This window comes from Bubalus bubalis, chromosome 19, assembly GCF_019923935.1.
Source record: "Bubalus bubalis isolate 160015118507 breed Murrah chromosome 19, NDDB_SH_1, whole genome shotgun sequence".
Classification (NCBI taxonomy): Eukaryota; Metazoa; Chordata; class Mammalia; order Artiodactyla; family Bovidae; genus Bubalus; species Bubalus bubalis.
Genome location: NC_059175.1, coordinates 58609785 through 58636650, shown reverse-complemented (window position 1 = coordinate 58636650; position 26866 = coordinate 58609785). Strand labels below are relative to the sequence as shown.

The 26866-nt window shown below is 46.5% G+C and overlaps 1 protein-coding gene across 9 annotated transcripts in view; it reads left to right on the top strand.

Annotated features, from left to right (window-relative positions):
- TRIO (trio Rho guanine nucleotide exchange factor) overlaps positions 1-26866 on the top strand; it is a 362508-nt gene that overhangs the window by 217774 nt on the left and 117868 nt on the right. For all 9 annotated transcript variants that reach the window (XM_045163663.1, XM_045163664.1, XM_045163662.1 and 6 more), the window contains 12 exons: positions 1534-1729; positions 2898-3064; positions 4954-5073; positions 6087-6278; positions 6682-6831; positions 10601-10715; positions 14223-14338; positions 17618-17740; positions 24465-24659; positions 24760-24875; positions 25706-25772; positions 26486-26595. In XM_045163663.1, coding sequence (XP_045019598.1) covers positions 1534-1729; positions 2898-3064; positions 4954-5073; positions 6087-6278; positions 6682-6831; positions 10601-10715; positions 14223-14338; positions 17618-17740; positions 24465-24659; positions 24760-24875; positions 25706-25772; positions 26486-26595 — 1667 coding nt within the window. The remainder of the gene's footprint in view (positions 1-1533; positions 1730-2897; positions 3065-4953; positions 5074-6086; positions 6279-6681; positions 6832-10600; positions 10716-14222; positions 14339-17617; positions 17741-24464; positions 24660-24759; positions 24876-25705; positions 25773-26485; positions 26596-26866) is intronic.

Sequence of the window (26866 nt, the reverse complement as noted above, 5' to 3'; positions counted from 1 at the left end):
AGGAATTTGGAGAAGCCTTAAGATTTTTATTCTTTCCCATCTCACAGCTGAATTCTGTGTAAACTCTCACATTCTCAAATTAATTTCACTACCGCTCCTACGGATAAAAGAAATTAGGATCCATGGGAGATGTAGAGATAATATTTGTTCACAAGAAAGTTTTTCCTCTTTTCTGGATTTTATAATTTTGGTCATTATTTTTAAAAAGTATATCACGTAAGTTTTCAGACCTGCATAAAAGTAGCAAAAATAATACAGTGACTTTCCAAGTGCCTGTCCTCTGAATTCGATGAATTTGCCCATCTTACCAAGTATCCTCCTTTAGATATTGCTGTGCTGTGATGTTTTAGAGGAAAACTACCAGCCGGTAGCGTTTCACTCCTAAAGACTTTGTAAGTACCTCTGAAAAGTAGGCCGTTTTCTTACATAACCACATCCCAAGCCCCGTGCCGGTTTAAGAGTGTTTCTTTGTTACCTGCTAACACTCAGCCTCTGTTCAGCTTTCTACAAGTGCTGCAGAGAGGAGGCACGTGGGGTCTGCTCCTGCATTTGCGGTTAATGTTTTCATCTGGAAGTGTCTCTCTCTGCCCTTCTCTTTTTTTCTGTGTGATGACTCATTGAAGTAACAAGTATCAAAAGAACCAAGTCCCACATTTTGCCTTTTTTACTTGATTTCTACTAGGCTGTTTAACCGTGTTTCTTGCCTTGGCATTGTCTGTAACCTTACAAGGTGGATGGTGGTGGTGGTTTAGTCACGGAGCTCGTGTCCGACTCTTGCAACCCCATGACCTGTGTAGCCCACCAGGTTCCTCTGCCCATGGGATTTCCTGGACAAGAATACTAGAGTGGGTTTCCATTTCCTTCTCCAAAGAAGGTAGATGGAAAGACCCGATCAGATTCGGGTTCCTTTTGGTTCCCAAGGCTCCACAGCTGACCCCACTTGGCTCTTCCACAAGGCGGCTTGTGTCCTGTCTGGTCCCCCTTCTTCAGGGATGCTGCGGGTAGTCTGCAATCCCAGGAGGTGCCCCATCAGCCTCTCTCTGATAGTCCATTAGGTGCTGATGACCTTGACCTGAATAGGTGTTTTACTAGGATTTTTTGTTAGAAAGAAGTTTTCTAATTTTATTATTTCTACACTTAATAGCTAGATTTAACCATAAAGAGGAACTTTGCTTCATCATTTTGTGCTTGAATAATTAGTTTTCTCCTTTAAGAACCAATTTTGAGGATAAAGCTTGATTCCTTTTAATCAGAACCAAAGAGCTTTTCATTAACTTTTTGGGTTTCAGCTCTTCTCTTCTAACGTCACTGGGAATTAATGGGCTTTTTTATAGTCAGTTAATTTGATTCAGTTGTGGTCATTTTTAAGGGTCTAACTGTCCTGTCTTTGGCCAGTAGGAGCCCCGTCCCCTGGCTTCTGTGTCCTGCTGACGCAGTCGCATCCATCTCTTCCTCCCTGACTCGGCCCTGAGGTGTCACAGCCGGCTTTCATCCTTCACGTCTTGGTCCTAAGCAGATAATTTCCCTTGTCAGATCATCTCAGACCTGGAGTCTTGGAACGATGAGCTTTCTCAGCAAATGAATGACTTCGACACGGAGGACCTCACGATCGCGGAGCAGCGCCTGCAGCACCACGCGGACAAGGCCCTGACCATGAACAACCTGACCTTCGACGTCATCCACCAAGGGCAGGACCTGCTGCAGTACGTCAACGAGGTGCAGGCCTCCGGTGAGCAGCACGGCGCGCCCCGCGTCCGCCGGGGCTCCTCTCAGGCCGACAGCTCTGCGGGCCGCTCGCCCTGGGATTCAGGTGTTACACCTGCTCTCTGAATGGAGACGTGTGCTTGCTTTCACCCACGTAAAAGTGATGTTAGTCATTCAGTCGTGTCCGACTCTTTGCGACCTTATGGACTGTAGCCCTCCAGGCTGCTTCTGTCCATGGGGATTCTCCTGGCAAGAATACTGGAGTGGGTAGCCTTTCCCTTCTCTAGGGGATCTTCCCAACCCAGGGACTGAACCCCAGTCTCCTACATTGCAGGCAGTTTCTTTACCATCTGAGCCACCAGAGAAGCCCTCACCCACATGATATGGTCACATTTAACATTATGACTAGTGTACTTCCCCCTAATATTCTTTCATGTTCTTTCAAGCGGCATGAAGTTTCGTTTTACAAATGATTTATTGTTGTATCTCCATGAATGAAAAGTAAACCCCAAGAAAATACTTTCATGTCCTTTGTTCTTTTTCTTAGTTTACATTTTACCAGCAGATGTCACTGTAGGCTCAAAACCGTGGAGGGGACTGTTGTGTTAGAAATTTAGCAGCAACTGCATACTGCATTACTCCTGTTACCCAAGTCAGATTCCGTGCTTTCTCAAGAGTTGAACGGGTATGCGGTGGATAACAAAAATAAGCCAAAGTTCGGTCGTTTATAAAGGACTTCTCACTTTGATCAGATATCAGTATAGGAGGAAAAGCAGATAGATAGGTAATGAGTTTGGTTTGATTGTGCTTAGTCGCTGAGTCGTGTCCAGCTCTGCAACCCCATGGACTGTAGCCCACCAGGCTCCTCTGTCCGTGGGGTTCTCCAGGCAAGAATACTGGAGTGGGTTGCCATGCCCTCCTCCTGGGAATCTTTCCAACCCAGATCTCCCGCATTGGTTTGATTAGCTGTTCCTTAAATTTGGCTTTGGACCCCATCACACTCATCCTTTGAGACACACTCATGTGCTCGGAGGTGCACGTAAACCCCCTCTGCTGGCTTCAGCCTTCCCAGTCACGGCTTGGCCCCTGCCGGGTAGGTAGGTCAGGTTCCAGATGCAGCGTGTGCATCGTGCACCCATTAAGAACAGGTTGAAGCGCTGGTTGAACTCAGGGTGTCCCTTCAACGTCCACAGGCGTGGAGCTGCTTTGCGACAGAGATGTGGACATGGCCACGCGGGTCCAGGACTTGCTGGAGTTTCTGCACGAGAAGCAGCAGGAACTGGATCTCGCGGCTGAGCAGCACCGGAAGCACCTGGAGCAGTGCGTGCAGCTGCGCCACCTGCAGGCCGAAGTCAAGCAGGTAAACGAGCGGCCGGAGGTCCGAGCCAGACCCACGGGGACCCACGTGCGAGCACTGGGAAAGGTTGGCCCTGCATCACAGCCCTCCTGATGTAAGGGTAGAGCACAGCCCCTGACGCAGCTGCAGCTAGCGGAAACAGCCCGCGCCCGGGCAGCCATGCGCTTACTGCTCTAGTAGAAAAGCCTTCGCCGCCCGGCAGCCGACCACTTACGAGTCGCGTCCACTTCGCTTGTTTTGTCATTGGCAATCTCGTGCCTGAAACTCTGAACGTGGTGCTTCCTGGGCTGAATAAATATATGATTTTTTTTTCCCCTCCCCAAATAAGCTATTATCAGTCTGCCCCAAACCACAGGCTGTGTACGGCTGGGGTCGTCTTGTTTTGTCAGAACTCTAGACTGCCACCTCCCAGATAGCATGGCAAAATAAAAATGAACATCTGGAACAGATTGGTTTCAGCTCAGTGCCTGTGGGATTCCATGCCTGTGTGTATTAAGCATGTCCGTGACACTTTACCTCATGAGCCAGGGAAGCCATGGAAGTATGGATTCCTGGGATTCTGGTAGATGCACAGAAAAACACAGGTTAAGTTTGATCAGAGGGGACTTAGTGGTTGCCAAATGGCTGCCAAATGGCCATTGTAGCCCCAGCCATCACTTCCACATTCCAGGCATCAGGAAGGGAAAAGCATAACAAGAAAGAAGCAGCACCTGGATCACTAAAGAAACATGTTCCCCAAATGCTCCCAAAAGCTCCTGCTTTGATCTCAGTGGCTGAAATTACATCATACCTGTAGCAAGCTGTCATCGTAGCTGAGAAGTGGCTTTATCTCAAGCTCTTTTCCCCAAGTTGGGATTTTTCTGAATAAAAGTGATGAGGAAAGTAGGTATTGGGTAGGTAACCAACAATTTCTGCCATAAGTGACTGTCCTGATTGACCTTCCACACTCCCCGTGGCTTCCACAGTCAGAACTGACTTCTGGTTCCGTGATGGAGACTGGTGGTGTGGTCCTGATTTTCAGTGGACAGCAGAGTTCATCCTTTGGTTCCTGTGCTGTTTCAGCACTGACGCTAATGTGGAGGATACGTTAGTGAGATCAAGGAGCTTCTCAAGCAGTTTGGTTATTCTGCATGTTCCTCATGCCCTAAAGGAGTGAAAGATACATGTATTTTTTATTATCAGGAAGTTCTTTGCAGTAGTAGGTTTTCTACCATGTGATTCTCAATCTGTTTTGACCCATGGACTAATGATCACTCCTCTGGATGCTCAACCTTTTTCAGTTCTCACTTGAAACTAAACATGACAGAATCAATTTTACTTTTATTTTTTAAAGTTAAGGTTTTATATATGTGTGTGTGTGTGTGTAAAATTTTACTTTTTTATTTTTGGTTGTGCCCGGTTCTTCTTTGCTGCCTGGGCTTTTCTCGAGCTGTGGCGAGTGGAGGCTACTCTCTAGCTGCGGTGTGCAGGCTTCTCATTGCAGTGGCTTGTCTCGTGGAGCACAGGCTGTCGGACACGCTGGCCTCAGCAGTTGCGGCCCCCGGGCTCTTGAGCACAGGCTCAATCATTGCAGTGCACGGGCTTAGTTGCTCCAAGGCTTGTGGGATCTTCCAGGACCAGGGAAGGAACCTGTGTGTCTCCTACACTGGTAGGCAGATTCTTTACCCCTGAGCCACCAGGGAGGCCCCAGAATTAATTTCAAAATGCACCACTTAACGCTCAGATCGCACGGAAGGGAAGCAGGCAGTTGTCAGTAGGGTCACAAGGAAGTCAGTGCTCCGTGGCCAACAGGAGCCGCTTGACCGCCCAGCCCTCAGGCCGCGTCACCGCTGCACCGTGCCCGGACGCCGCGGGAGGGGCCGCTGCTGGGAGTCCCCCGTGTTGTGTTCCAGGTGCTGGGCTGGATCCGCAATGGAGAGTCCATGCTGAACGCCGGGCTCATCGCGGCCAGCTCGTTGCAGGAGGCGGAGCAGCTGCAGAGGGAGCACGAGCAGTTCCAGCATGCCATCGAGGTAGGGACCCTGGAGCCCTCGGAGCCTGGCCCCTCTGGCTTCAGGGCTAGCCCGCTAGGCCCCCTCCCGTGGCCCCGACCCTGGGCCCCAAGACGGCCGCACCTGCAAACCTGCAATTAGCGTATCACAGGAGCAGGTAGTCCAGCAAGTGCTGGATGTGCCCATGCCCCCAGGGCGACCTCACCACAAGGGTGCTGGAGGCTGAAGGGTGCCTCTTGCCAACCCCCTGCTGTCCCGTGTCTGGCAGGCCCCTGGCAGGAACACCTTGGCACCAGGGCGCCCAAGCTGGGGTCTTCGCTGAGGTTCCGTTCATTTTGCTGGTCTCAGAGGCACAGCCCACTGCTGTGTAACCAGTCTTGACAGAGCAGGGAGTGCGCTGGGGGTGGGTTATTTTCATAGACCCAATGGATTTTCATAGATCCATTGTCTGGCACGGACCTCCAGAGAGCATAGCTGGTTCATTCTTGGCTTTTTTTTAACTGTGTCTCTCTCTTTTTTTTTTTTTTTTTTTTTAAATCAATAGTTCTTGAAAACCTGACTTGTCCAAAGTATAAGGTCCAAGTGAAATAAAGAGTGTTCACTTAGGCCACCTTTTTCTCCACTCGTTCATTTGCCTCTGGCTGCTCTTATGAGAAGGATCAATAGGCGCAATACACTCGGAACATTTCAGCAGCTTTTTTTTTTTTTTTTTAGAATATTGGCCACTAAGGGTTTTTCCTGCTGTTTCTGAAAAGTTGAAAACCCCACAGCCAAGACCCATGCTGGAAAATTCCTAAGGCATTTATTTCATCCTTCATTGGGCAAACACAAACAGTTGTGGGTCGGCATAAGGACTTCCTTTCGCTAACCTGCCGCCTGTGTTTTTCCAAGTGTCCTAATGAAGTCGTGTTAACTGGAGTTGTTTCCATGAAAGCAAGCAGACCTGAAGAAGCCGCAGCCTTCCCCGTGAGTGTGTGGCGTGACCCGCCCCCCAACCCCCCGACTGAGAGCCTCCTCTCTCCCCTCCCCTTTAGAAGACACACCAGAGCGCCCTGCAGGTCCAGCAGAAGGCCGAGGCCATGCTGCAGGCCAATCACTACGACATGGACATGATCCGGGACTGCGCTGAGAAGGTTGCCTCTCACTGGCAGCAGCTCATGCTCAAGATGGAAGACCGGCTGAAGCTGGTGAACGCGTCCGTGGCCTTCTACAAGACCTCGGAGCAGGTGGGGGCCCCTGCCCACGCGTCCCCCGGGCCCGGCTCCCTCGGGTGACTCAGTCCCTGCCTGGCCAGGCATTCCCGGACCAGTCAAGTCCCAGCGTAGCAGAGAAGAGCAGCTCCATAGATTTCGGATTATTCTTGCTTATTAGGATTATTATTCCTTAGGTATCAAGGAATAACAGGTTGGAAAGGATCTGAGAAGAGACATCCTTTTCCCTCTCATTTAAATATACATCCTGAAGCAGGGCAGATTGAGACAGGAAAGTCCCCTTTCGTCTGTCCTTGTTCTGAAAAGCCCGCGTGCATCGCCATGTCCAGCGATGGCCTTGGTGCTCAGGCCAGGACTGGTCACCCCTCTTGTCCCCTGCTGGGAGGCCCCACTAAACCCAGCCCCTGTCCCACCGCAGGTCTGCAGCGTCCTGGAGAGCCTGGAGCAGGAGTACAAAAGGGAAGAGGACTGGTGCGGAGGGGCCGACAAGCTGGGCCCCAACTCCGAGACGGACCATGTCACCCCCATGATCAGCAAGCATCTCGAACAGAAAGAAGCGTTCCTGAAGGTATGGAGCCGGCCTTCGGGGGCTGGTCCCTCGCTCACGGGGTTCGTAGGCCCAGGAGGGTCCACCTGAACCTGGGGAGTGTCTGGAAGCCTTCGTCCCCACATGCCCCCAGTGTAGGGAGTGATGGGGTGACCCTGCTACCCTGGTGGCTCAGATGGTAAAAAATCTGCCTGCGATGTAGGAGACTTGGGTTCGATCCCTGGGTCAGGAAGATCCCCTGGAGAAGGGAATGGCTACCCACACCAGTATTCTTGCCTGGAGAATCCCATGGACAGAGGAACCTGGCAGACTACAGTCCATGGGGTCACAAAGAGTCAGACATGACTGAGTGACTATCACCTTTCACTTTTGCATCAGCAACAGGTTAACTGATCAGAGATCTTGAAGTCTTTTTTCAGTTGTGATTTACGCTCTCCTACTTTTCACAGGGAAAGAGCTAGACAGAAATCTGTGTGTATAAAGAATGGGTAGCAGTCCCAATACCAAGTGATTCTGAACTGACAAGCAGAAATTGATGTGCTGAAACAAAAGCACTTAGAGCTCAAAATAATCTTCCTTTGGAAATTCAGCCTTTTTAAGAACAAAGACCATCTCGGAACATGTGTGAGCCCAGTGTAGAGTGGGCACAGCGCAGGAACACCTGGGGGTCACAGGACTAGTTACTAATACTTATTCAGGAAATGTTTCCTGCAAGAGAAATTTAATCCCATTCAGGCCCAGCTGGAAGTCTTAACTCTGAGAAGGTTTAAATAAGTCACTTTTCAAGGCTGCCTTGTTATAGTCACACATGAGTCACTGGTGTACTTCACAACAGTTAATTTTAAAAAGGGGTTGAAAGGTTTAGCTACATTAACTTTGAACAGTTTTCCACCTTGCGTTCTTCCACTTGTGAAAACGACCTCCTGGGTTCTGCTGGTGGCCACTCAGACGTGTTGAAAATAGGTTTGGTGTTTACTGGCCATTGTTGCTTGAAGGAGTTTAGTTTTCCTCGTGGCTCCAGCATCCTGACCTTGCCGACACCATATCCGGTCACATTTAATCATTTCTGTTTCTGTTTCATTTTGAAGGTGATCCTCTGAGCTGACAGAGTTATTAGAGTTATTGTTTGGTCTGAGAGAACAAATTGTAACTCTTGGAAAACTCTTAAACCTAGTATCTGACCTGTTACGAGCTTCTCCCACAGAGGTTTTCTTTTAAGCAAATCAAGGTGGGAAAACGGAGCTTCCTGGGATCTTCAGTTACAACTGTTCAAATAGAACCTGAAAGCCCCCACCCTGCTTGTTGCTCCTGTTTAAGTTTACAAACAAAAATCAACACAGACTGGGTTAGAGTCTTTCTTTGATCTAGGATTATGTCTTTGACGTGCTGGACATTTTTAAACATTTTATTGTAGAAGTTTAAAAATGTGTATAAAAATTGAGAGAATGGATAATGAACCCATGTGTACTCACCCAGATTCAGTAATTACCAACATGTGGGCATATGCCCATCTTTCCTGGGTAATTTTAAATTCTAGGTATTATGCCAGTTTATTTATAAGTACTTCTGTGTGTCTCTAAGCATTTAAATTCTTCCTTTCTAAAACCATTGAAGGTATGAAAGTGTTAGTCACTCAGTAGTGTCCGACTCTTTTGTGACCCCATGGACTGTAGTCCGCCAGGCTTCTCTGTCCATGGGATTCTCCAGGCAAGAATACTGGACTGGGTGGCCATTTTCTCCTCCAGGGGATCTTCCTGACCCAGGGATTGAACCCAGGTCTTCTGCATTGCCGGCAGATTCTTTACATCTGAGCCGCTAGGGAATCCCTCTGAAACCATTCTGTAACCACAATACCATTATCGGATCTGAAAAAGTAATAACAACTTATTTTATGTAAAATCCAGCAGTGTTCAAATTTCTCCAGTTGTCCCATGAATTTGTTTCTATACCTGGTCTTAATTAAAATCCAGACAAGGCCCACGCATTGATTTGATTGGTATGTCTCTTAAATCTTAGTCTAAACCTATCCTCCCTTTTTCAATTAGCATTTATTAAGTAAAGAAATGAATTATTCATCCTGTGGAGTTTCCCTCGTCCCGGTTCTGATGATTGCATCCTGTGGGTCACTTAGCACCATCCTGGATTCTCTCCATTTCTCTTGGCTGGATTGAGGGCCTTGATCAGGTTCAGGTTTGAGTGAATGTGTGGGGCATGCTTAGGGTGCCTCATGGGTGATGCTGTGTATTTCCCATGGCATTGCCTCGGGACACACACCGTCTCCTCCTGCTGTCTCTGTGATCTGAGGGTTTATCAGTGCCTCAGACATGGTGAGCCCGTGGCATCCCTCGTGTGCTTCCCCATCAGCTTTTAATCCGCTGGGTTTAGCTGCCAGTGGTGGTATCCCTTCATTCGGAGCTGCACCAGGGTGGTAGTCTTATCGCTCCTTCTGTCTTGGTTAGATGGAATTATTTCCTCCTCAGTTATTTGGTTATGCTAGAATAGAGTTTGGCCAAATAATGTGGGATTTATGCGTGACCGTTTCCCTCTGTTGATGATTTTCAGAATAATGAGCTGTTTCCCTGGCAACCTCTGCACGTGATCAATGTGTTCTTGTAGCATCATCATGGATTTTAACATTTGGTGTGTTTCAGGCACTTATTGAAATCAGGTGTATGTCTTTTCATATCCTAAACTTGTCCTGCTGGTGACAGCCCCTTCCAATCAGGCTGGCTCGGATGTCCTTTTGACATGACCCTAGCAGTCTTCATGGCTTTCTTGCTGTTTGTCATGACAGCTTATTTCAATACTATCAGTAGAGGCTCATGGTGTATTTTTCTCATTAAAAAAAAAGATACCACAGCCCCGGAAAAGGCCTAGGAACAGTGCCCTGCCCACTGATGACGAGTGTCCCTCGTGCCCAGGCTGTGGGCTCTTAGTACCGTTCACTTACAAGAAGGACATGGAGCTCCTTGAGGAAAAGATTGACTCCAGATCTGGGCTAAGCAATGGGCAAGATATTTCCCTTTCTAATATAGTTAAGGGATTTTAATCCCTTTAATCCCCCTGAACCATTTTGATTTATATTTATCTGTCTTCTGTTAAATGAAACTTTAATACATTAATGACATTACTTATTTGACTTCTAAACATGTGCTATTGGTTGTCTGTTACCGCAGTAAAAACGTATAACAAACCACCGTGCAGTTCAGTGGCTTAAACCAAAGGGTTACAGGCTAAGACCTGACGGCTAAGTGCATTTACTCCCATTGATTTAAGTGTCATCCGTGGCTGCCTTCAGCTACAGTGGGCAGGTTGAGTGGGTACAGCAGAGACACGGAGACTGCGTGACTCGAGAGCTGAAAATACATACTGTCTACCCTCTGCAGAATTCCCAGCACGGTTTAGCCCAGCCCTCCAACTTAGAGTTTCTCCCAGGGCTGCGATCAAGGTATTGGCCAGGGATGCAGTCACCTCAAAGCTAAACTGGGAAGAAAGGCTTCACTTTCCCTCTGGCTGCGGCCCAGTGGTCACCTTCAGTCCCTGGCCCCCTGGACTTCGCCACGGGGCGGCTCTCAACATAGCCGCTGGCTTCATTGGAGCAAGGGCGCTAAGACTGAGTTGTTTTTTTTTTTTAATTGCAATGGGATTCAGCCTATGTATTCTTCAGACTGCAAATTGACCAGAGGGACGCTTTAGATGTGTTACAGAGCTCCATGCTCTCATCAGTCATATACACCGAAGACATGTCTGTGTGAACCCTGTGAACACGTTGCTCTGCTTTGTTGCTTAGGCTTGCACGCTTGCCAGGAGGAACGCGGACGTCTTCCTGAAGTACCTGCACAGGAACAGCGTGAACATGCCAGGCATGGTGACACACATCAAAGCCCCCGAGCAGCAAGTGAAAAGTGAGTACTCCAGGGCTCGGCTGGCAGGGGAGCCGACAGCGCGTGCTCGGGCATCTTCTCCAGGGCTTCGTTTCATCTTTAAAAATTTTTTTTGGTGTTTTTATTTTTTTTTTTCAGTTATGAAAGTATGATATCACATTTATAGGAGACTTGAAAGACACAGAACTAAGTTACATATAGTTCCATTATATATTACAATTTTTTAAGTAGATAAGACTTTTAGTTGGGGTTACAATATCAAACTCTCAAAAATTTGTAGAATGAAAATACAGAGCAATAGAGGATATAGTAGACCTGAAAAGCACTCTGCACCAGTTCAACACAATTAAGATTTATACAGTTTTCACACAACAGTAAGATACAAATTCTATTCAAGTTCTCATAGACTATAAACTAGGAGACACTGGAACATATCCAGGGACATAAAACAATGTGCAAGAATTTCATGGTCTAAAGGTATTGAAGTCATACAGGGTCTGTTCTCTTATCCCTGTGGAATTATGTTAGAAATCAGTATCAAAAAATATTTGAAAAGAACCCATTTTTTCAAGTGCAATGTGACATTTACCAAGAAAGATCTTTGACTTAGCCATTGAAAGCCTCAATAAAGTTAGGAGACTGAAAAATCACAGAGGGTGATTGCAGAGAAGAAAGCATGTAAATGAGATACTAATGTCAAAATGAGGAATTAATATCAAAGATACTGTAAAAACCCCAGGTATTTGGAAATTAAATGTCCATGAGGGGTTCATTATAAATGTCTTTTTAATACCATTAAAGTTAATCATAAGTTATCTTACTTAAGTAATAAAATATTGCATAAACATAGGTTTATAATTTATTGAGTCAAATTGAGGGAGAAAATGCAACATGTTCAAGGTATTTATTAACATTGACTGTTTTATTCAAAGTAAGTGAAAATATGAATCAGGGAAAAAATGAAAACCAGAATTATCTATAGGCCAATTATTTTTAAAAGTTTAAATCACAGAAATGATATACCCGTTTCATTGCTACACTGTGTTACCAGTTTTATATACTTAAAGCATTATTCATAAAAGCAAATTGCAAAAGAAAGTTATGTAGATGGGTATCCTTTGAGTTTAAAAATCTGTAAAAACCATATACACACATTCGGAAATGCATCGAAAAAGACCTGGGAGCAATTATACTAGACTGTAGGTAGAGTTGAGACAAGTGGAAGTTAAGGCTACAGATAATTTTTAAGCCATAGAATTCTGATTGACTATTTTGCAATAAAAACGCATCCAAGTGATATATCACTTTCAACTTAATCGTAATTGTTTCTACAAGTTGAATTGGAATGACATGGAAATGGGTCCTCAGGAAATGAGAGTTGTTTAAAATTACTGATACTGGGGCATTGTTCTATCAGCTTCCATCCTCACCTGAGCCTCAGCACTGCCTCAGAGAGAGGCTACAGAAATAATAGACTAGAAAAGACTTAGAGCCATTTCATTTTAAGTGGTAGGTTAATTTTTTGACAGGCTTCAAGTTTCAGTCCTAATTAGTTTCACTAAGCTAGTTCACTTTTTCAAGCAAATAGACCATAGCAATACCAACCACCAAGCTGCGGGTACATGCGACTCGCAGGCTCCTGCTTCTCACAGCACTCAGCTATGAGGAACTTGGTAAATGTTTGTGGAAAAGTTGTTTTCCAATAAAGTTATATTCTAGGTATCACTTATTTGATTTGCAATTCCAGTTGGGGAATCTTTCTCTAAAGTTTTTTTTTTTTTTAATCTGTTACTTTATAAACTTTTTTTTTCTTTTCTTTTCTTTTTTTTATAAACTTCTTTAGTAAAAACAGACTCACTGTAAAGGATTTTTAAAGTGTCCAGACTTTATAAATTACCTAATTCCTTCGCCTGTGGTAACCTCTGTGAGGACCTTTGTGCATCCCTTCTGTGCTTGTAGATGGACATACGGATATAAACATGTTTAGCTTCAACTCATCCATTTGGCTTTTTAGTTTTTGTGGTGGTTTTTTTTTTTTTTTTAATCACAATGGTACCATATTCCCCTGCAATTTTCTTCTTTCACTTAGTAATAATCTTACTCTATATCAGAATTTAGAGATCTGGTCTGTTGTTTTTCTTGTCCAGCATTGTACTGATTCCGTAACTGATTTAACATGACTCCTAATTGACATTCTCCTATGTTGCTGCCAGTTTTTGGAAGCAGCACCTCGGTGTGTGTGCATCTGTACAGGTCGTGTTGGGAGCTTGTGTCAGCAACGTATCTGAAAGATCAATTCCTGGTTGAAGGGTGTGCACACCTCACTGTCATTACCTGTCACTCAGTTACCATGTGCTGGGTCTGTACTCCATTTCCCTCCCTCAGTAATACACATACGCAGGTTTCCTCCATCCCTCCAGCCCAGGAAGATGGTGGAAACTGATCCCTTTGCTTGAGTGAGATGAAATGTGTGTCCATATTTTTCGTTGGCCACATATCATTTCATAAAATCACGACCTTCATGTTTGTATGCTTTGCTCATTTTGCCAACAGGTTATTCACATTTTTCCCATTCACTAGTCAGTAAATTCGGAGAAGGCAATGGCACCCCACTCCAGTACTCTTGCCTGGAAAATCCCATGGACAGAGAAGCCTGGTAGGCTACAGTCCATGGGGTCGCTAAGAGTCGGGCACGACTGAGTGACTTCACTTTCACTTTTCACTTTCATGCATCGGAGAAGGAAATGGCAACCCACTCCAGTGTTCTTGCCTGGAGAATCCCAGGGACAGGGGAGCCTGGTGGGCTGCCGTTTATGAGGTCGCAGAGTCGGACACGACTGAAGCGACTTAGCAGCAGCAGTAGCAGTCAGTAAATTAGATCCGTGTCTCATATGTTCCCAGTGGTTTTTCTGGGCTCTTAATTGGTGTAATATTTTTACATATGTGCTGTTTTATTTGATCATGACAATTTTAATTCTCATATATTCAGATTGTCGTCTTACGTTTTCCTTTCTGGCTTCGTGCTTCTCAACTTCACGTCCTTTCCCCTCCTAAGAGTTTGGTTTTGGTTTTGTTTTTTAACACCCATCATTTTCTTCTATTGTGCCACCATTTTGACTGGCATCTTATTTTTTTTTTTGTAAATTAATTTATTAATTTTAATTGGAGGCCTGCTGAAGTTCCTTCTGCGGGAATGTTCTCACTGTCTCACACAAAATACCTAATAATGGTGTTTTCCCAGGCATCCTCAGATTTCCCCAACAAGGGGTGCAGTCGCTACCCTACTGACCCTGCCGACCTGAGGGGTTAAAGGCCGGCTCAGTGTCCAGTGACCTCAGTCTTAAGAGTGAGCTGGAGCGGTCTGGACAGGCGTGTGAAGACGACCGGGCGGGCAGGCAGCGTGGCTCAGTATCTGATGATCTGCAGTGGCATTTGCATTAAAAAATCTCTAGATAGAAATGAGTGTCCTTTCCCGGGCGTGCTGACTGACGCGGGCCCCGCCGTGCGGCTCTCTGCTCGCTCTCTCAGATATCTTGAACGAGCTCTTCCAGCGGGAGAACAGGGTGCTGCACTACTGGACCATGAGGAAGCGGCGGCTGGACCAGTGCCAGCAGTACGTGGTCTTTGAGCGAAGCGCCAAGCAGGTCAGTCACCCCCTGGCCCCGCTCCCCGCGCTCAGGCCGCCGCCATCAGACAGGCAGCTGCTGACCCCGCGGTGGGTGGCGGATCACGCCCTCATGAGACAGGCAGCTGCTGACCCCGCAGTGGGTGGCAGATCATGCCCTCATGAGCAGACACCACCTTGCCGTGCCTTCCACTCAAGTTCGTTGCAGGAAAACCCAAAGGCCTCACGCACGTGTGTCCCTCGGTGATTTTGGCCTCAACAAGTGTGCCATTCGGCTCTGCCCAGCAGTCACATCATGATTTCAGTCACTGGAAAATAATACAGGGGCAGCTTTTTAGATTGCTGTGTCTACATTTTCAAGATAAAAATCGTGGTCTTCAGATACATGGAGCTAAAGTTAAGAACTGTGGCAGTATTTCTCAGAATTCAGTAGAGTGAAAAAACTCTGCCGTGCCTTTGGCTAAGGCAGAGACATCGAGAGGGTGCATTTGCCATATCGCCCCCCACCCCTCGGAAGTCATTTTGGGCATCAAGACCTTCAGCCCCAATGATCAGTCGTGGAGGTCGTTTTAGGGTAAAGTCTGTCTGATTGTAACTCAAACAGGAAGATTCCCGTCTCTTCTCTTTGGCCTTAACAGTTGCGTAAGAATCCGTAAACTGTTAGCGCAGAGTCTGGAGGGTCGGGGGCAGGGAGGGGAGGGGGCTTTCTCAGAACTCCGTGAGCCGTCTCAGTCCCCGGGGCCTCCCCAGGGCTCCTGGTCCCCGGGGACCGCGCCAGACCTGTGCCATCTGCCCCATCCTCCTGGAAACTTGACGCAGGCCTGACCCAGAGTAGGCGTCCAGTCACAGAAAGATTGTTTTTCTCCACACAGGTTTCCCTCTTGGGGAACAGACTCTGTTTAATCTGGTAGATGTCAGTCTCACTGTGGGGCCTGCTGCCCAGAACTGCTTGGCGTCCCAGGGCGGGAGCAGGTTTCAGGGTCCCCGGACCTGGCGCCCTCTCCCTCATCTTGACTGACTCTCCAGGAAGCAGTGATCGTAATGCCCAGCAGGGGCGGCGGGAGGATAGTATTTTTTAGTGTTTAAAGTCCACTTTCTTAACATTTTTAAAGAGAATCCAATCATATTTCAAATTGACAGGGGCCTGATTTGATTTCTAATTAGAGACGGTTTCATCATCTTCTCTCACACATCTTTCTTATCTCTCTGTTGAAAGACAAGGAGTCATTCGGTGACAGAGAACAAAGTTGTAAATAATTCCCTTGACAAAGAGAAATAATGGAACATGCTGCTGCTGTTTCCTAAAGTCAGCTCATTTGCCGAAAATTTAAGATCGTTCAGTTTCTGCTGTGACAGAGGATGACCGTCAGCCCTGCGGCCCTGTTAGGCTGGGCTCTGGTCTGCACAGTAACAGCAGACGCGCAGGAAATTCCGAGTGTATGGGACACGCTGGTCTTGGTGGCCCCGGCCGGCTCGAGGGTTCAGGACGAGGCGCTGGGGTTCCAGGTGGGCCTGTGGCCGGCGACCCCAGCTCTGCTCTGCGCCCCTCAGGGTTCCGGGCTGCTCCTCCCTCCCTTATCTCCACCCCTGCAAGCTGGCGTTCAGTTCAGGGCTCGTTCTTGTTTCTTTTTCCCCTCTCCTTATCGCGCACTGTCGGTATCTCCCAGCCCTGACCTCCCGTTTCTGGTGTCCAGATTTAGAGACCCCACCTCCCTCCTGGACTGTCTCCACTGTGGCTTTAACCAAAGCCGAAGTGGACGTGAGGCTCCCCGCGTGCCGTGTCCCCCCATGTTTTCCTGATTCCTGCCTTCCCCTCATCTTCCCATCCCAACCCCTTCATCGGGTTCCTCTGCCCTCCCCTCTCCCCGTCTGAGCCAGCTCGGGAACCAGCCCAGCCATGTCCTGTCTACACCTCTGGGCCAGTTTACTAACCTGTGTTGCTTCCTTGCCAATCCCTTTTCCATACAGCAACCCCATTCACTTCCACGCCAAAGACCCAGGCCCTGTGACCCCCAAGGTTCCCCCTGTCACCCTCCAGCCTCCCCCTGCCCAGGGCCCTCCCCTCCCAGCCCATCCCTTCTCAGCCCGGGAGTCCCTCCAGGTCACAAGGACAGGGCCCTGGCCTCTCCCATCCCGAGTGCCCCCCTCAGCACCTGCCTGCGTGGTAGACACTCAGGCACCCCTCCCTCTGGGAGCAAAACCACTAGGGACCTTTGAGGGAACTGACCTCCACGGTTTATGCCTTGCGTCAGCATTGCTTTCGAGATGGAATAGCCTCGCTCCGGCAAAACAAAAGTAAATTCTCAGCCAGGATGGTGCACAGCAAGTCTTCTGGGTTGTGGCTTTTTTTTTTTTTTTTTTTTTTTTTTTCCAAAAATAAAAGTGTTAATAGAGACAGTGATGTTTCTGTTGCTAGACCAGCAAATCACACTGGACCCAGAGATTATGAGGGCAGATATGAAAGCATTTTTGCTTTTATATGTTTTTTCTGTAGTATTCCTTTTTTAGATGCGTATGTTTAAGCAAGTTTGATTTCATTTGCGATGTAGGCCTGTAGAAGGGGAAGAAGGGGAAAAACTGCTTCCATCTAAAAACATGAAGGAGTGAGTAGGAGTTAGACTGTGTCCTTCTCTTGCAGCCTGAGCCTAGCCAGCCCCCCTCTCCCCAGGGGGGCGGTCATCTCTCTCCTCCGTCCAGGAGGTTGAGCCTCGGCTCCCTCCAGCCTGGCCTGGAGCGTCTTACATGTAATGAGGAGGCTCCTCTGTGGGAGCCCCCAGAAGGCAAGTGGGTGCTGCCTGAGGGCCCACTGAAGGCGGGAACAGGGAGAAAGGCCTCAAGCTGCACGTTTGAAAGTTGGGCCTTTGCTCCTGCTTTCTTTTCTTTCTTTCTTTTTTTTTTTTATTAGTTAGAACTCCCCAGGAAGGTTCTCAAGTCCCGTGACGTGAATGTCAATGTTCAGCAGTTCCAGGTCTCTGACCTCATGCACGCTGTGTCAGTACTCCTGAGGAATGATGTTCACTGCATGCTTACGTCCTTTAGGTCCAAGGTCGTAAGAAACTCTTGAACTTGTTAGGCCCTGTGGATGCCCAAGTGACACGATCCCATTTTTCCAGAATGTCAACTTTTTCTTCTCCTTTTGGAAGGAAGTTACATGCTTGAGACGCTTGTCTCTCTGAGGAAGCATTTCTAGCTGGCGGGCCAGCCCGGGCCTGTGGATGTTTAAATGAGATGCTGGGGAGCCGGGCCTTGCTTCACCGCCGTCAAGGCCTGAACTCTCTCCCACTCCTCCCGCGTCTAGGCTCTGGAGTGGATCCACGACAGCGGGGAGTTCTACCTCTCCACCCACACGTCCACGGGCTCGAGCATCCAGCACACCCAGGAGCTGCTGAAGGAGCATGAGGACTTCCAGATCACCGCCAAGGTGAGCCTGCGGCGGCCCCAGGCCTGAGTGGCTGCCAGGTGTTGCCCAGATAACCTCGAACTACATGTGTGGGCACGCTCAGTCATGTCCGACTCTGTGTGACCCATGGACTGTAGCCACCGGGCTCCTGTGTCCATGGGAGTCTGCAGGCAAGAATACTGGAGTGGGTTGCCATTTCCTTCTCCAGGGGATCTTCCCGACCCAGGGATTGAACCCACGCAGGAGACTTCTTTACCATCTGAGCCACCAGGGAAGCCTATTTTGTATAAACAAGGTCTTAAAAATGTCGTTGAAGACGTGCCTTATAAAATGGAGGAACGGGGTGTGCCAGAGGGGCTGTTAGGCCTTAATTCAGGGATGATTCTGAGCCCTTTTCATGCTGTCCCCACCTGTGCCTACATTTATCTGTTTCCTCTTGTTCCTCTGATTTTCTGGAAAGCCCCACAACCTCTATTTTTTCTTGCTTCTTGGTCCTTTTCGTTATTCTTCTCTTATTTTCATTCTGTTTTATTTCCCAAGGTATTTTCCAAGTACTTGCTCTTTTTATGGAATGCTGGTGTTCCCAGCTTGACTTAGGCAGGTCCTGTGGGTGTTTCCTTTCCTCGTCTTGAGCAGTGGAAACTGTTAGAGTAGCTTCACGCCCGGATACAGTAGCATCACGCCCGGCTGTCCACTCCTGAAGCTGTCTGGGTTTGATGGTTGGCACAGTTTATGTCAGTAGCTATTCATAGGCTTATACAACTGGAGGCATTTTCACTTCCCTGCAGAATTAAATACATCTCTATGGCATAGACAGTGCGTATGACTATGAATTTTTAAGCAAGTATGTAAGAATTCACACATCGGCATGAATATTTTCTCATTTCAAATACATATTTGCAGGGCTAATTCCTTTTTTTTTAAACCACAAAACATTTTTGAGGTTTTTAGGCTTATCTTCTCAACTGGTGGTATTTTTGTTTTTCAGAGTTTTGAATATGCATTCTTTGTATAGTTTTCAGAAGCACCTCTGTTTTGGATGATTTTTAAGGTTTTAGAAAAAGTTGGGAATAAGTTCAGATTTAAGAGTAGAAAATCAGTGGTCAGGCTGGGTAGCAATTGTGGTTAAAGAGTAGTCTTCCTGTAAGGTAAGAAGATTGATTTTCTCAGGTGGCCCTTAACTTGGCTTTGAGAACATATCAATGGGGAATTTTTAAATCGTTTAGGATGGCAACAGCTACTTTGTATCATGTCGGTTTGTACTTTTTCACACTTTCTGTAGCGATTTCTGACTTCCTGTTAATCTTCCCTGGGCATTGCTCCCCCGGGTCCCGCCCCCACCACAAGCTGTAAATTCATTTTTTCGTTCGGCCTCTGGATTCTGGGCTGTGGGAACCCACGGTCTCTGTTCTGGAGGAGCCCACAGTCCAGTGGGGCTCGGCGGGGAGCCTTGGCGTTCAGTGGGGGGGTTACACCCAGAGGGGCCACGGGTGCTCCAAGGGGGCTCCCGCCTGCTCAGTTGAGGGGAGCTGGCCTTTGCTGCCTCTGCAGGTAAGCATCACGTCTTTGCCTTCCCTTCCTCTAGCTCCAGCACGGCTTTGGCTGTGTAATTGTTATTTTTTGTTAGTAATTGGATAATAAATACAGTTATTGTGTGCATTTGATGATTTATATTTGTTTCTTGAGTATCCTTCGGTTATAAAGAGACAAAGAAAATGCCTAAGATACCACTCAAGTAGATTGAAGTTTTGCTTCTTTGCCCCAACTTAAATCCCCATGAATGCTGTGCTCTGCTGGCCACACGTGCAGCCAGACAGCCGTTCTGCACAACTTGGGGGACGCACCCTGCACACAGGGGGTGCTAATGGCACCTCGAGGACTAAGCATCGCGGCAGCTTTGTGCCGCCAGTAGAGGCTGTACAAAGGGACTTTCCCATTATTCCTAAATTTTCCTTTTCCTCAAACTTGGCTTGTGGCTTTTGGAAGAATGAGCAGTAAGAGGCATATTTTTGGCTCACATTTTTTAAAAAAATAAATAAACATCTAAAATCATAGGTGAAATTCGACCTTTCTATTTTCCAAGTACACAGAGCTGTTTCATCTATTGGGTATACGGAATTCTTTTTGCTAAGAGGAACTCATGGATTTTGAAAAGAGCAGCTTGCACTTTTTATTTTCTTAGCATTTTTTTCTTTGGTTTCTAGCTACTTTTCTTTTTCATCAGAAAACTCTCGCTGTGGTGCTGGGAGACGTCATTTAGTTTTTCGTGTTGAAGTGAGGCCCTTGTTCACCTGTCCCCCTCCGTCTTACTGTCTCCTAAGAAGTCATTTTTCTCTAGTTACATAGAGAAACCTTCTTCTTGCTCTGACATGACATCTTCCAATCCAGTAGTTACATAATTAGTAATCTCACGTTTTCAGGGTTAATGGAAATAAAGCCTCGCCTCACTGTCTGATTAAGGCTCACCTTGATTCCTTGGCAACGCAAGGCAGCAATTTCTCAGAATGCTTTGCATGCACCACCTGCATCCAGGCTCTGGGTGTTTGCTTAGAAGCAGATTTCAGTCCTCACCAGGCACCGCACATACGGACCTGGACTCGCTGGGCGCGGGCCCTGACACAGAGTATCTCTGGCCATTTCCCCAGGTGGTTTTTATGCATGCTGAAGTTTGAGACCCGCTGCCTTAGGTTGACCTTCACAATCTTGTCACCTTCTCCCCACACGGCTCCCTGATTGCCAGTCTCCTGTGCCAGACACCTTCTTTGACCAGACAGTGTCCAAGACCATTGAATCTGCACCATTTCTGGGCTTCTGGTCACCTGAGGACACCATGAATGAGGCTCTTTTGAGTTTGTGGGCTTAAGCATTCAGTCTGCCTTTATTTTTCTCTAGTCCCTTGATTATGCCTAAAGATGAAGTTGTTCGAATTATAACATTTGTACACTTTAAAAACAAAAATCTGCTTTCATAAAAATCTCTTTACAGAAGCAAGGAGGCTGCTGTGTCCTGCTGGTAAAGCAGAAGCAGGAGTTGTTAGAAGAGGCACCAGGTGCCCAGCAGTGCTTATCATATGCATTCATGCAAAAAAAAAAAAGTGAAAGGGAGAACACGACATGTATACATACAAACACTTGTTTGTATGCAATAAAATGTCCGGCATCACACGCACGAAGCTGATACAGGCAACAGGCCTGTGTGGAGTGAGAAGACTTTTCACTTTGTGTCCTTCTGTGTCCTTTGAATTTTGAATTCTGTGAATTCAAATACACTTTGAATGTATACAAATTCAAGTACAATTCAAATACAATACATGAATGCATTTAAAAAGTACAAATTAAAATAAAAATACAATATTATAAAAGGTTCATGGATTTGCAGATTCATTCTCCTTAGTTTTGATCACACCATTCATTCTTTCAACAATTATTTATTGAGCCCCTACTGTGTACCATGAGCTACTCCCTGTGCTGAGCTCATGGATTGCATGTTCTGATTGGACAAACCAGCTTTAACTTGACGAATAAGTAAATGTATATACACGCATGTTAAACAATAAGAACAAAAGACAGCCATATGGACGAGGGTTGTCATCTTTGATAGGCTGTGGTAGATTTCATCAAGAAGCCTTTGACTCTCTGATTAGCATTTTTTGTTTAAATGAAATTTATACATGGAAGATGTATAGATCTACCAGGCTTTGCCTATGGGAAATCTTGTGGTCTGCATTGAGTTTCATATAATCAGAATCAGCCTATTGGTGTCACATATAGACAACGAGTCTGTTTTGTGATGTATTTTCGACATACGTGAAAATCTTCCTTTGGTTTCTTGGTGGTTTTTGTTTTCTGTTTTAGTGTAGGCAAATTGTCTCTTTTTATCTTTACTTCTATGTCCCCACCACTTAAAACATGCATCTTAACCCCTTAAAGATACACGGTTGGCCTTTAGACAACACGGGTTTGAACCGTGTGGGTCCACTTATACTCAGATTTCTTTTGACAGGTAAGTACTACAGTAGCGCGTGATCCCAGTGAAGCCCAGGGTGTGGGCCACTTTGGGGCAGTGGTGCGAGAAGCGAGCCAGGAGGCAGTGCCCAAGCCCCTGGGTTGTTCAAGGATAAGCTGTTTGCAGTGCCCTCCACTGATGTCATTCTGACATCAGAATGGAATGTAAGGAATGCTTACATGGTGGTAAAGCACCTTCCTATGCTTCTCAGAAGGTTGGCAAACCTCCTCTAGGCAATTTGATTTTTAAAAAAATCCTGCATCAGTCATGTTAATTCTCTCTGATATTAAAATTTACTAATGTTTCTAATTTACATCCCTTTTGGAATTTATGCTTCTAGGTCTGAAGCTTTGACTTCTTACCTCCTTGGTATATAATTAGGCTTGTCTTAACCAGAAAGGTATCGTGCTGATCACAAGTCAGAAGGTTTGTTTGACAGGTATTTTCCTTTGAGCTCACTCTACATGAGTTCATTTCCACACAAGATGAAGGGCCCAGAAACTTTTAGAATGTTGTCAGTTTTGCTCAATTTCTCCAATAAACAAGTTTTATATAATTCACAATAGTGATTTTTTTTTTTTCACAGAGACAGTAATGTCCCTTGAGTTCGCTTTTCAAGTGGGTGTTTGTTTTGGTTTTTTTCTTGTATATTGCATAATTCTTGCCAGTTAAAAGTAATTACTGCACCAATTAAAGTTACAGGTGTATATACACTTGCATAAAGGCCCTAATGTTAATTTATTATCTCAATAAATATTTGATAAATGTCCACCATGTACCAGACACAGAGAAGGCGTGTGAGATATTAATGAGCAAAACAAGCAAATGTCCCTGGGTACATTCTAACCAGGAGAGAGAAAGTGATCTTAACAAGTAAATTATACCTCTTTGGAGACTGATGCTACAGGGCGGAGCAGAGCAGATGGGGAGAAGGTGCCTGGGGCAGGGAGGTGAGCTGCAATTTCAAGAGAGTCAGGGAGGCCAGTTAAGAATGGCCTTTATTTGAGCAAAGACATGAAGAAACCACGGAGCTGTCCAGGGAACCAGCTTTCCAGGCCAAAGGGGCCGTGGTACACAGAACTGAAGGCCAGCAAGCCTGGAGGGGCGCTGGGCAAGTTGGACCCTCTGGGGGAGCCCATGGGAGGCCCAGGGCGTTCATGTAGAGTCTAAGGCTGTTGACAACTGGCTCTGCAAGCTGCCTAGTGAATTCTGCTCAAAACTTTTATTGTACAAACTGAGATAGTTTATCCAGGTTTTGAACCCTGACCTTCTTCCTTTGGGGGATTTTTTAAAGTCAACTTCCTGAATGTTAGGCTTTCACCAGAAAATCTTTATGACTTAACTGAGAAAAGCAGGTTCCATAGCAGAAGAGTAACTGGAATCATTTAACATGTCAGTGGGAATGTTGAGGGAAGCTGAAGCAGTGATAATGAATGAAGTGGTAACAACAAAGGATATAAATCTAGTGATAATAATAAGTGAAATAGTAAATGCAATGGATGTGACCAAAAAAATTTGTTGAAAAATCAGATTTGAGTTACTGCCATGTCTATATATATGTTTATGTAAATGTATTTAAATATATGTATGTGTGTGCATGCTTGGTCATATCTGCCTCTCTGCAACCGCATGGACTGTAGCCCGCCAGGCTCCTCTGTCCATGGGATTTCCCAGACAAGAATACTGGAGTGGGTTGCCGTTTCCTTCTCCAGGGGCTCTTCCTGATCCAGGGATCGAACCTACATCTCTTGTGTCTCCTGCATTAGTAGGCAGGTTGTTTACCATTAACCCACCAGCAAAATCCATGTTATATATATAGAGAGAGAGAGAAGGAGGGAGGGAGGGAGAATGCTTGTTTTATGGTTATCCTTAACTTTAAAAAGCAAGAGTTATTCTTCACTTAAAGATCTTTCCTGTGTGCACATGAAAAGTGAAAAAGTGAAAGTCGCTCAGTCGTGTCCACCTCTTTGTGACCCTATGGACTGTAGCCAACCATGGAATTCTGTCCATGGAGTTCTCCAGGCAAGAAGAGTGGAGTGGGTTGCCACTTCCTTCTCCAAATGTGTATATAAAATGAAATACATTTATTTTGGAGAGAGAGTTTTCACACGGGAGCAAGTTTAAAATACCTCTGTGAAGACAGCTTCCCTGGTGGTGACTCCTCCTGCGTTATCTCCTGAGAATTAAAGAAGAAATGAGTGTGTGACATGGCGCTTCTTCAGGGGGTTGGTTAGGTGCCTGTGGGGTGGGGGAGGTGCCTTGGCCCCACGGCCTCAGGAAAAGGAAAATCTCCGATGGCTGCTGCCCTGAACAGGCCTTCAGTCTAACTGGGGACGCAGAATAAAGAAGCATGAGGCAGAAGGTATCTGTCCCCAGTACCTGCAGCCTTCACAGGAGGAGGGTCATGGACCACAGACACCACCCCAAGCCAGTCTCCGCTTGCTCAGTCTGCAAGGTCTGGGCGTCTGCCAGGTGAAGACACCGTCCAAACAGAGCCCAGACTTTTCCTTCAAGGTCGTGAAAATGCCGTTCATTGGGGAAAGAGGCAAACCAAGGGAGCCAGTCTGGGGATGGGGAGGTGAATTGGTGTGGATGTGGGGGTTCAGTCTGAGTGTCTCTCCCCAGCGGTCGTTTTCCAGTCCAGAGCTCAGAGAGTCGCCGGCCAGTTGCCACTGTGTTTCTGGCTGCCAGCAATTGGACGCATTTGCTTCACAATACTTTTCCTGTTGTTCTTTCGCAGCAAACCAAAGAGAGAGTGAAGCTATTGATACAGCTGGCCGACGGCTTTTGTGAAAAGGGGCATGCCCATGCGGCAGAGATAAAAAAATGTGTCACTGCCGTGGATAAGAGGTACAGAGACTTCTCTCTGCGGATGGAGAAATACAGGACCTCTTTGGAGAAAGCCCTAGGGATTTCTTCAGATTCCAACAAATCGGTAAATTGCTTTGTGCCAGCGGGATAAATTACCGTCTGCGTCTTTGTGTCCTGCTTGTTGATTTAATTAACAGAGGTGCACTGCCTCCCTTATTCCACAGAGCAAAAGTCTTCAGCTGGATATTGTTCCGGCCAGTATCCCCGGCTCAGAGGTGAAACTCCGAGACGCCGCCCATGAACTTAATGAGGAAAAGCGGAAATCTGCCCGCAGGAAAGAGTAAGCTAGCCTCGAAGAGCCCGCCAGGATTCAGTGAGGAAGTGAAGGAAATGTCACTTGGACAAGCACGCTTGCTTCTGTGTGTGCTCTGAAACCAAACGGCGTTAATCCTTCTCGTTGCTCTGAATGTGCTTCATGTTCACAGCAGCAGTGCCCACTGGGTGCACTGCCCCCACATCAGCTGATTTGGAAACAGTGTCTTGTTTTTATCCTGTGCCCCTGTCTCATGGGGTTGACAACTTGCTCTGCTGTCATTTGTCATCAGTAGGTCATGAGTGATAATACTGGGGAGGAGAAATTAATAATACAAGTGCTGAAGTTTGAAAGTTGCCAATTAGTAAACTCTACCGAGTATTAATAGAGACCAAAGATGGCTCTAAACCAGTGGTTGTCAGTCGGGGCTAGTTTGTTCCCCCCAGAGGGACGTTGGGCAGTGTGTGGAGACATTTGGGTTGTCAGCTAGTGGGGCTGGGGAAGCGCTACTGGCATCTTGGGGGCAGAGACCAGGAGTGCCATTCAGCGTCCTGTAGTGCCCAGGCCAGCCCTCAGCAAAGCATCGTCCAGCCCCAAACATCAACACTGCCAAGTTGAGAAACCCTGATCACTGGGTACCGTAGCAAAATTTTTTCCGAAATGTTTTTTTTTCTTTGACCTGGTGACTGGGCACTGTTAGTCTTCGACTCATTCTTGTTTTAATCTTTCAGAACACATCACTGGCTAAAGCTTTTAAAATCACCTTATTATTTCATAAACCCTAAAAGTGAATAGTTAAAATAAGCCTGTGTCCTGACTGTGAATTAAACTGGTCACTTGTCTTCCTCTGCTTTAAGGTTCATAATGGCTGAGCTAATTCAAACTGAAAAGGCTTACGTAAGAGACCTCCGGGAGTGTATGGATGTAAGTAAGTTTTTTTGCTTGTTTGTTTAGATGGGGTATATACAGTCTTGCTGTTGATTCTTGTACGTGCTCAGTCACTTCAGTCATGTCCAGCTCTTTGCAACCCAATGGACTGTAGCCCGCCAGGCTCCTCGGTCCACGGGAGATGGCCAGGGCTCTTTATCCTTACCTACTGAATTCTTAAACTGGTCGCCCGTTTCATTGTTGTTTTTGAGATTGAAAGTGTGCACAGGCGGCCCTCTATGCGTGTTTCTGCACTTCTGTGAAGTTCCAGGCGTGTTTTCGCTCATTACAGAGATGATAACAGTGCTAATCCTCTCGTTTCATTTATCACATGATGGCCTGGCTGACATTCTCTCGGTAGAATTTTACAGCAGCTTCAGAGAGACACGCCTACCGATTACGACCAGCCGCTGATGCTCCGTAGTTTAACGAATGTCCCTTGTACCTTGAGGAGCAGCTTAATCCCCAGATTTGAAGCTGGGAGTATATTTAGAGCCTAAAAGAATGGACTGTATGCTCAAATATTAATAACAACTGAGATTTGTCTTAGTAATAGTTTCTCATGTTGTTTTGTAAGAGGCTCCATTCTTAAGGTACATTTTTAGCAAGACATTAACTCTGGGTGTGTATTGACGGAGAGCAGAAATAGCCGTTTCTTGGAGATGTGCTCAGGGCTTTTGTCCAACCCTCTCTGTTTCCCTTCCGGCCAGACCTACCTGTGGGAAATGACCAGCGGCGTGGAGGAGATCCCCCCGGGCATTGTAAACAAAGAGCTCATCATCTTCGGGAACATGCAGGAGATCTACGAGTTTCACAATAAGTGAGTGGCTTTATCTGTAGGGACCCTGTTAGCGACTCTGGAAGTCTAGGTACTGTGCTGAAGTACCATGACAAATGCAAGTTTCCAGTCGAATACACATAGATTCCAGGGATTCTGTTGGAATTTGAAGGAAGCCTGCCAGTCTTGCTTTAAGGACAGACATTCTCGAGACTGTTTTTAACAGAGACTCGACTTTCTATTTGAATTCACTCTTATAGAAATGAGATTTGGAAAGCCGGAAGCCGTTTTGTAGGCACACTGGCTGCTCTCG